General features: G+C 36.6%; 2 protein-coding genes across 2 annotated transcripts; one reads left to right on the top strand and one right to left on the bottom strand.

Annotated features, from left to right (window-relative positions):
* Nucleotides 1-4,280: 4,280 nt before the first annotated feature.
* LOC139843809 (uncharacterized) lies at nucleotides 4,281-7,758 on the top strand. Its single transcript, XM_071833965.1, has 3 exons — nucleotides 4,281-4,517; nucleotides 4,672-4,777; nucleotides 7,561-7,758. Exons 1-3 carry the CDS (start codon nucleotides 4,326-4,328, stop codon nucleotides 7,641-7,643), a joined length of 381 nt encoding a protein of 126 aa, XP_071690066.1. The 5' UTR covers nucleotides 4,281-4,325; the 3' UTR covers nucleotides 7,644-7,758.
* A 276-nt stretch (nucleotides 7,759-8,034) lies between these two features.
* On the bottom strand, nucleotides 8,035-10,251 carry LOC139904446 (subtilisin-like protease). The gene has a single exon (XM_071886375.1). The coding sequence runs from the start codon at nucleotides 10,249-10,251 to the stop codon at nucleotides 8,035-8,037; it is 2,217 nt and encodes a 738-aa protein (XP_071742476.1).
* Nucleotides 10,252-10,742: the final 491 nt, after the last annotated feature.

Here is a 10,742-nt window from a genome sequence, read left to right as displayed (position 1 = left end):
TGTCGGCACCCGTATCGAATAAAATAGTTGCATAACAATTATTAACAAGATACGTACCCGTGATGACCTCATCTTCATCTCGGGCTTCAGCAGCAGTAAGAACAAACGCACGACCCTTTGCAGCAATGGTATTGGCTCCAGTAGCGAGATTATCTTTCTTCTTAGGATAATTTGGACTAATGTGTCCCTTTTCTCCACAAGTGTAACAAGTAGGAGGAGCTTTAGTAGGAATAATAGGTTTATCCTTTGGAGGAGTCTTACACATCTTAGCAACGTGTCCTACTTTCTTACACAACGTACAAGTAGCAGTACACCGCCCCGGGTGATGCCTTTCACAACGAATACAAAAAGGGTAAGTGCCTTTATAATTCATCCTTGTACTATCCGCCGGCTTCTTACTAACATTCTCAGTTGATCCTTGAGATGGCTCAAACTTCCTTTTCCCTTCGTTACCCTTAGTGTCAACCTGCTTATTAGCCGACGCTCTTCTTCTCTTAGCCAACATAAGATTTTGTGCCATGAGAATCACAGCATCAAGAGTAACCTTCTCGGCAGCAATAACATTCCCTTGAACATCCTCGGGGAGACCTTCAATATACCTTTCAATCCTTCTAGCTTCGGTAGGAAACATCTCGGGACACAAAGTAGAAAGCTCGAGAAAACGATTGGTGTAGCTTTCTATGTCGGTACCCTTCACCTTGAGTTCCCAGAACTCGACTTCAAGTTTTTGAATTTGACTTCTCGGACAGAATTTATTAACCATCATGCTTTTGAGTTCGTCCCATGGGATTGCATTAGCATTGTCAATTCCCACGGACTTAGCATAAGCAGTCCACCAAGTCAAAGCATTGCCAGGTAATGAGCTTGTGGCATATTTGACCCGATCGTCATCCCTGCAGTTGCAAATGCGGAAGATGGACTCTAACTTCTCAAACCATCGAACTAGTTCGACAGCCTCTTCATTTCCTTTAAAGGCGGGAGGATGGCAGTTTGTAAAGTCCTTGTAAGAACAAGGTTTCGGTTGAGGATTAACATTATTAGCTTGAGCGTTGCCTTGGGCGACAGCAAGCAACTTTTGAAATTGTTCAGTGGTCAATACGATGTTGTTAATAGTAGGTGCAGCTGGACGAACCATGATGTCACTACATAGAAGTGAACATAAGTTTGGTAAGGTGACAAGTTATAAGTTTGGGCAATTATAAGTATGAATAAAATAAAGCATTGATATCACATGATATTATAGAACACTTTATATTATTAGAACGAGGCATTAAATAAGCCTTTTTAATACACGATTCGGAAATAGAAATAGTTTAAGGCATAGCCTTTACATAGACAAGGAATTGGAAAATTAATATAGGAAATATTAAGATTGAAGTAATCTTCATATTTCTTCTTCTTATCCTCCACCTTCTTCATAAACTCATCAAATTTCTCGTTCCTCGCCTTTTACTTCTCATAGAGATACTCGAGGTTATCGTAGAGGTTAGTAACGCGGCTGTTGACTGCGTCGTTATCGTACCCCTTTAGAGCAAGCTGCTTGTTGACTCGATTTCTTTCCATATCCAACCAGAAATCAACATTCTCCTTGAGATGAGCAAGTGATTGCTTTCCCCAACGGGTGTTACGTTCTTCCTTATACTTCACCAACTTTATCTCTTTCTTTAACTCCACATTCTCCTCCAAAAGTTTCTTGATTACCAGGTCTTTTTCATCCATTCGAGCTTCGATCCTTGTAACATGGCGAAGCAAACCATCGAAGTTCTTCTCGGTAGTCGTTCGCAGATTCATAATTTCACACATGGCGTTATGGTTATCATAAGAAGGAGATCGAGCTCTTTTCTTAGATGGACCATCTTCATTAAAATCAGCAGGGCGTTTCCCCTTGTCTTCAATTCTTGGGGTTGGGTAGTAGTCGGGAGACTTAGGTAAAGTATCCGGACTATAGTTTGGTGAGGGAGGACCACCAAGACCATAAGGTAGGCTTTCGACTCGTCTCGAAGTTGAAGAGTGTCCAACACCTACTTCGGTGGTAGGTTTAAAGCGAGCCATTTCTTCAGAAGATTTGAAGAGAGTCAATTTATTTGGTTGATTAACGCTTGAGCTTGACATCCTAACATTAGGAAAGAGACTTTGATTAGCATCTTTGAGTCAAGTTTATTAAAGCATAAGTATTAAGATTATAAGGCAATCCTAAGTGCTTTAAATTCTAAGACAGGAAAGGTTATAGTTTCCTAGATTGCTAAGGCACCCTAGCTAGCAAATAAGGCACACATAAAGATGCAATCCTGGTTCTCTATAACAGCCTGGTTATGCTCTGATACCAATCTATCACACCCCCAATAAGGGCCTGGGTGAATGTGACATTAATATCAAATAAACCAACATATTATAATATACGTGAACAATACTAAATGATAAGAACAAACTTTGTTGAGTACGCAGCAGAAAATGAATGTCGTTACAATAATGGAAATTACAATAAAGTAATTGTTTTAAATGCAAGAATAATAAATGCAATATCTCTTGATCCTAAGTCCAAGTAGCATCACATAAGCAGTAAGTAATTCAAGCTTGATCAATCGGCACCTGAGACAAACATGCTAAAGTGTCAACCAAAAAGGTTGAGTGAAGTTCATAGGTTTAACAAAAATGTTTGGCCGTTGTTTTAGACCACAAGATTTAGTTTATAAAGTTGATCTCGCAGATCAAAAAGTTATGCCAGTTCGTGATACTTAGACTAAACGTTCAAAGTTTGCCCCAATGACAAGTTGTGTCTGTCCTTGTCGGTTTAATTTCATTATTAAGTAATACAATGACTTGGTTAAATGTATCGGGGACGTTACTCCCGATAGGCCTACCCCCAATAATTAAGCATGCATTCAACGAGCAATTAAAAATATCACTGTAGGAACTTAGTCGGACATAGCCGGGTATAACATAGTTTAACAGTTGGTACTTGTGTCTAAATTGTAAATAGTAAAAGTAGCATGTGTCTCACCCCAAAAAGTTAAATAAGTTGTGCACAATATAAAGTGGGGCTATGAAATTCACCTTAGTAAGTAGAGAGAGATGGTTATTCCTCGGAATAGAAAGTTTGAATGAACGTGAGCAGAAAGTCAACCTATTGACATCTAAGAGTAGTTAAGTGTTTTGCTCAAATTTAAGTTTAAGTATGCAAGTGTAATTCGTTTTACTAAGTTTCCATTCCTAGTAAGTTTCTATTTTTAGAAAGTTTTCATTTTTAGTAAGTTTCTCATTTTAGTAAGTTTATAATTAGAAAGTTTCTATTTAAAAGTGTTTCCATTTTAGGATATTTGCCATATTAGATATACTTCCAATCACACATTTCCCTTCGAATGGCCATTTCAAGTCTAGGGGCTTGAGCTATAGGATCCTTTAAATCAGAAAATCCAAACCCTTCCTCCTAAAGTTTCGTAGAAACCATTCGTCAAGAAAGTTCGAAGATCTATATATATCTAATATATATCCCAAAATGTTTTTATGTGTTATAATATAAGTAGTAGGTTATAAGTGTTAGTAATAGTAATAGTGTGTAAATGTTAAATAATAGTATAAGTAATATTAGGGTTTCATTAATTAATTAGGATTAATTAATTAAAGTAGTATTTTAATGATTAGGGTTTAGTAATAAATGACTAGTGTTTAATTATTGTCCTAGGGTTTAGGTTTAATTAATTAGGGTTAGGTTTAGGGTTTATGTATATCGTATATGTGTGTATATATAGTCTTTATTTATATATATATATATATATATATATATATATATATATATATATATATATATATATATATATATATATATATATATATATATATATATATATATATATGTATGTATCGATTTATGTATATGTATATATATTTATATTTTGTTTCCTTAATTAACACAAACAAATCTTTTATCTAATTACCTAGGTTTTAAAGATCAAACACTTCTTTTCCTTTTTTTTTTCGGTCGACACACACACATACATATTAATATATTTTTTTTTCTTCATGTATATGTATATATCTATGCGTGTTCATGTATATGTATATGTATTTGTTTGAATTAACAAGATTATATCATGAACATGAATTTAAAACAAGATCAAAAATTATGTAAATAAGTTTTAGGTTTTATGTTATACCTTGAAGATTCGGATACGATTAACAAAGAAAAAATGCAAAAAGTTAGGTTTAAGTTTGAGTAACTAGTAACTACGTAATTTTATTTTCCTAGTTTCCAATATTTCACTAAAGAAAAAGTTGGAAATACCTCCACACACTTTCACTATTCACTAATCTAACATTTTGCAAAAATGAGTGAAGAGGCGAAGAGATCTCCGGCGAGTGTTACATTTCCGGCTAAGCCGCCGTTTCTGGCAGACGATCGGAAAACCACCGCATCGCCGTTATCAACCTCAACTTCTAATAGCAGCAAAAAAGTAGTTATCAAAAGTGCCGATATGAAAGAAGAAATGCAAACTGAAGCCATTAATATCGCCATTTCCGTAATTTATCCGCCTTCTTTATTATTAGTCCCGTTCGTTACAAATCCGTGACGTCACGATCCGTTGCTATCTACTTTACAATTTATCAACTGTTATTATAATTATTATTCTTATTCTTATTGCTATTGCTATATAAAAATGTTTGTGTATGTAGGCGTTTGAGAATTGCAGTGTGGAGAAGGATGTTGCGGAACAGATAAAGAAGGAATTTGATAAGAATCACGGTCCTACGTGGCACTGTATCGTCGGCAAAAACTTCGGTAATTAATTACTTATGCTATTGCTGTAGATTTCGTGTAACATTATTATAGTTGTGCAGTAGCTTATATGAACTTTAGATTGGATTATATATTTGCTTATCGGATTCATTGCGTGAGTTATTCTGTTTTCGATCTCGAGATGTTAATTTAGAGGTGAATGCTGATTGTAGTAGTTAGCTTTGAAGATCTGTCGATTTAGGTTTAGTCGGTGCTGTAAGAGGATTAATTTCAGTGCACTGAGTTTTTACCTTTTTATATGAGGTGCAAGGTAAGTGTATGATGTGTGTGATATGTTTGTCACGTTTATCAACAATCGAACTAGGCAGCGGTTGATATGGATATTTGCATTTGTTGTACCTGCATTATATTTGATTCGTTGTGTTGAGTCTAGGGGTATAGACATTTGCATATTCATATATAGGTTATATCCCTTTCGAATAAGTTCTATCGGTATTATAGGCTATATGCTATACATATAATTTGGATTATATCTGTTCTAAGTTGAAGAATATGCTTTTTTATATCACATCTTACTCGTCTATTACTGAACCAATATACTTATAAATGGGTTAGTTTGCATGAACCTAGACATGTATATGCAAACATACAGCTGTTCCATGGCTGTTTGTTATATGCATAGAAATCCGCAGTCCTTACCACTCAGAGTTTGTATTGGAAACCTTGTAAAGAGTCATTGTAATGTCTATCTACTAAGTTGTGACCTAATACGGGCCTGTCTATAGTAGGGAACTTGATGTTATGATGCTATCTTTTGAAAGGAATGGTTAAAAGGTCTAAACAATAAACTAATAAAGAGAGCAAAATGACAACATTGTTCTGAAGTTAATGTTGATATGGATATGATGCAGGCGTATCAATCGATCAAATCTTTGTTAAATGCCTTGCTGTAAAACATCTTAACATGATAACTATTGTGTAGTCAGATACAGTTTTGCAGATGAATTTAGTCGATCGTCCACAAATGACTTGGCAATTCCTTATAAATCCGGCATAGTATTCTGTAACTTCTACTCATTTTGTGGTTGTATCTACTATCTAGTTCTGCAATAGCCAGCTGCTCGCATGATGTAGTGCTTAAATTCAAAACGTATCCACTGTAGTTTCTCCTTCCCTCATCCCTAAACATATTATAAGCTTAAGTTTACTTATTTTTTGGCTGTTTTATACTTGAACCAATCTTGAATAAGTAGTGGTAACTAGATATTAAAAAGTACAGTTTTAATTAGCACAAACTGTTAAGAGCACTCCCTTTCGAGGGTCTTTGAGCACCGTGAAATCAGTTTGGCGTGTGCCAAAGTTTCAAAGTGATAGGTACCACCAAGTTAAACTCCTCTGTGAAAGCAAACCGTGAGGTTACTCACGGAACATCTCTCATGTGCCAAAGAATTTGTGTTTGGTATTTTAATTTTGTGGGGTATATTTGTGGGTATCGTTTAGTGAAGATATGGAGGGTTTAGTGATAGGTTAGTGAAAGGGGTTTGGGTGATGTTTTTTTAATACACCAGTTACAAAAACCCTTATCCAGTGTCATACATTTATTAAAAGTAACGTGAGGGGAAGACCGAAAGGTGGTAACACGAAGCTATAGGGCTGACATGATGTTTAGGACATAACACTATAACAGGCTGTGATTTAGGGAAATAGACATATGCTTGGTATTAAAGATCACGAGGTTACAAGTATGGGCTTTATTATATACAATTATACATTTACTGTGATGCTTACAAGACAGAAAGGTGATGCCTGCATCAATCATTTTTACGTCTTCTTTTTATTGTATAATAATATGTCATTCTGGATCAGGATTATGATATTTAGAGGATAAGTCTCATGTTACTAATAGAGTAATAGTTGAAGACATTAGTGCACCAGCTCAAGCCTTAAGTCGAGGTGAAGCAATAATTTAGAGTTTTAGCCTGGCAATGCACATCCTCTATTTAGAGTTTTAGCCTGGCAATGCACATCCTCTATTTGTCAAATAGCTTTTATGATATCAAAAGTTTTAAATTTGTCAAATAGCTTTTATGATATCAAATGTTTTACAGTTGTTCTATATTAAAATTATGTTGCGAACCCGTTCAAGATCAAAGCTTAAGAATTATTCTTAATTCCTTATAAATCTATAGGAAATGGAGAACTACAGAAGTATTAGGAGTTATAGGCCCATTTAGTGTCGTCTAGAAACAAAATTTGAGTTAGTGAGGTGAGACTGTAAGAGATATCTTAAGAATATCTATTTAGGGTGAGGAGCATTTTACCCAAGTACCCTTTAGTTACGAATATGCCATGTAAGATTTGACCCCATCTACTTGTTGACAGTTAAGCCAGGAAGTTGGGTTATATCTAATGTTAACATGTGTGGATGAATTTCTACTCCATGCTTTGAAAGTGGTTTGCTTAATCATCCACTCAAAATTTGAGTCATGGTTAGCATTAAAATATTTGTTTGTAGGTACTTAGAAAAGTGATTACTCACTCATCACTTTTAGGCACTGCTTGATATGTAGTTTTTTCACACAATAGCTCCTTGAGTGTCATTGTTGTGTATTATTTAGGCTAACCTCATTGAAAAACTCAGACATATACATATACATATACATATACATATACATATACATATACATATACATATACATATACATATACATATACGTACATATTGGATTGGTGTACGTTTAAGAAAAATTCTTAACGGGTTGAAACGGTTAAATGGAGGCAGCACATGTAATTTAGTAACATCATGTTTGTGTTTCTTTTTGCAGGCTCTTACGTGACTCATGAGACAAACCACTTTGTGTATTTCTATTTGGAATCCAAGGCAGTGTTGCTGTTTAAATCTGGTTGAGTATGCGTTAATAATGCTGCTGGTTGAACATGTATGTATTCGGAACACCAATTGAAGCTAAATATGCTTGTGATATTGTATATTACTGTGGACTTATTATTGTGTTTGAATGTTTTTTTTTCAAGTGACGTGTATGTATTTGATTGTATTTGGTAATTTCGAAAGGGATGAATTTAAGTAAGGAAATAAGGTATCTATTTTGAGTTATAGTGATTTTGGGCAGAATTAATGGTTTAGAAGGTCACTAAGATTTAAGACTCCAATGAGTAACAGTTTTATTTCAATGATGAACAACCGTGTCGAGGAAGCAAAATAAGCAGATATGAAAAAAAAAAAACTGGCAGCAATTATGTGATGTTTGTAGGAACACTTTGGTAGATCTTCCTCTAGCTCAGACATACTTGACGGAGTATGGAGTTCGAACCGTGTATTTACCATTACCCCATGTAACAACTCCTTCTGCATATTGATTTGTCACCTTAGTCGTAGCATCTCGAGTTAGTACAACTTCGTATGACACCGTTTGACCCAATTTTGTGAACTCTAGCACCTGTGGACCAACTTGTATAATCACACCAGGTGGAGCAGACCAAGCTTTTATGGTGTAATTCGACATAGCTACTCCAACATTAGTCACTGTCCTCGGGTACGATTTTTGTTCACCAGCTTTTAAAGTAGCCACAATCGAAGGATAGTTCAATTGCGATTCCTCTATAGTTTCTAAGCACCGAACCTTTTTCTGAACAATGACTCCAACTTGTTTGCTTGTATATCCTAAACCGCACAAGTAAGGTATGTAGTCATCAGGTTTAATGTCAAAAATAAGTCCCGGGTCTGACGCTTTTAACGGGTTAACATGACCCGAACCCGTCGCATAAATATACGTCGGGACCTCTCGTTCGTCCTCGATGGGTTGACCACCCAAGTTGACCGTATCAGCAGTGGTCATAATTGCAGACTTAATGGCTGCTGGCGACCAATCAGGATGTTCGCTTTTCAATAACGCTGATATACCCGCAAGATGAGGACATGACATTGATGTTCCCGAAATCATGTTAAATGTCGCTTTCGTTGTTATGTTATCAACAGAAACCGGCCAAGCAGCAAGAATGTTAACCCCAGGCCCGATGATGTCAGGCTTAACAATTCCCGGGCTTGCCCTGCTCGGTCCTCGGGACGAGAAGTACGTCACCTCGGGCGCTGTTTTTACGCCAATGGTTGTTCCCCGAAATAAAATCGTAGCAACAGGTTTTGTGTTTGAACTGATGTATTTCTTAATTGAGACGCCGTCTTTATAACTAATGTGTGATGCAGGAAGAACATTCGCGTCTGCAAATGTACCATCCCCTTCGATTTCACTGTTTGTAATAATCATACCGGCCCCACCAGCATCTTTTACAGTTTGACCTTTACCGATTCTTGAAATCGCCCCGCCCATATCGCACAATACTATCTTTCCTTTAACGTCAAAATGGTCTAACGATCCTTTTGCACACCATGATGCTCGTTGATCGTTTGACCCCGGGTAAACAAGAGGCAAAAAGTCCTGAGTAAAATCTTTCGGTTGATACACCGATTCACCATCAATCAAGACCTTGTTTCCAAGATAAACAGTAGCTCTGATGTCTCGATCTACTGTACTAGCACCCACCGTAAGAATCCATGGAGCTTCGTTTGACAACGTTGAATTGTACGGTCCAGAATTACCCGCCGAACAACTAACAAAAATCCCTCTTTGAATAGCACTAAACGCACCAACCGCGATCCCATCTTCATAAAACGGTAACGAAGCTCCACCTAGCGATAGCGACAAAACGTCTACCCCATCTTCAATGGCTGCATCCATGGCAGCTAAAATCGCACTATCCGAACACCCAACGTCAGCACACACTTTATACATCGCCACATGTGCATGTGGGGCCATCCCAGCAGCAGTACCTTTCGCGTTACCAAATAAACTCGCGCCATGTACGAAATTCCCGCCAGCTGTACCAGCCGTGTGGGTCCCATGTCCACCTGAATCAAGCGGCGAGCGAGTACTACCACGAGTAAAATCTCTAGCACCAATCAGTTTATTATTACACCCTGCAACTTCACATTTCCCTTTCCATTTTTTCGGTGGGGTCGGGACACCTTCATCATCAAAAGACGGATGCCCGATCGTAATCCCGGTGTCTAACAGCCCGATTATGGTTCCAATTCCGTAATTTGATCCTTTCCATACTCCTAAATTTTGGTACAACCCCAGAAAATTGGGTGTATGCGTTGTGTGTAACTCGTACACTCTTTCGGGTCTTGCAGATACAAATCCTTCCATGTTTTCCATTGCTTTTACTTGTTCTGCTGATAAGTCGGCTGCAAACCCGGTAAACACATTATGGTATGCATGAAGTATGCTCGGTTTCACATTTGAGTCAGTGCTGGTTGCTGTTAAAAAGGACTCGTACCAACTTTGTCGGTCATCTGATGTAGCAAAGTTTATACCATCAGGAGAGTCTAAGGTGACAATGTAGGTTTCCAGTTTGGTTGCATTGCTAAATATGTTTATGAAAGAAAGAATCAACAATAAAGAAACTTGTAGTAAAAGATTTGATCTTTTTCCCTCCATTTTTTAATGAAGAGTTTGAGTACATATTTACTGAGATGTTTAAAGCTTCTATTTATAGTACATGGAGAGAGCATCATTATATCATTATAATTCATGATTTTGGATCCATGTTTTTGGATTTGAGGAAAGGGTTGAGCTGATTAAATGATTAATTATATAATGGTTGTTTGAAAGGAGCATTGTTTGAAATTCTTACAATGTTGCTATCGCCATGAGTTGTTTGAAATTCTATTTCTGTATTTGGTTTTCACAACTTTATACTTAAATTTGTCAATTGATTTATGAGTAGAATGTGCCACTACTTGGCACCTATTTCTGTACTTATGTCTAAGGTCAACTACCATTGTTAAAATACATAGCTTTCTTAAGTTTGTACTTGCAGATTGTTCTTTTAGAGAGAGTGTAATTAAACACTAGGATCAAGTTTTAGCATCTTTTTACATTTCATGGAAATGATTAATAAAGAAGGTATATGTTATAATTCAGTAGGC

This window comes from Rutidosis leptorrhynchoides, chromosome 4, assembly GCF_046630445.1.
Source record: "Rutidosis leptorrhynchoides isolate AG116_Rl617_1_P2 chromosome 4, CSIRO_AGI_Rlap_v1, whole genome shotgun sequence".
Taxonomy (NCBI): Eukaryota; Viridiplantae; Streptophyta; class Magnoliopsida; order Asterales; family Asteraceae; genus Rutidosis; species Rutidosis leptorrhynchoides.
This window is presented reverse-complemented; position numbering and strand designations above follow the sequence as displayed.

Coding starts and splice junctions, on each gene's coding strand:
- LOC139843809 (XM_071833965.1), top strand. CDS start 4,326: ATGAGTGAAGAGGCGAAGAGATCTCCGGCGAGTGTTACATTTCCGGCT. Junction 4,518..4,671: donor CCATTAATATCGCCATTTCC/GTAATTTATCCG, acceptor TTGTGTATGTAG/GCGTTTGAGAATTGCAGTGT. Junction 4,778..7,560: donor TATCGTCGGCAAAAACTTCG/GTAATTAATTAC, acceptor TTCTTTTTGCAG/GCTCTTACGTGACTCATGAG.
- LOC139904446 (XM_071886375.1), bottom strand. CDS start 10,251: ATGGAGGGAAAAAGATCAAATCTTTTACTACAAGTTTCTTTATTGTTG.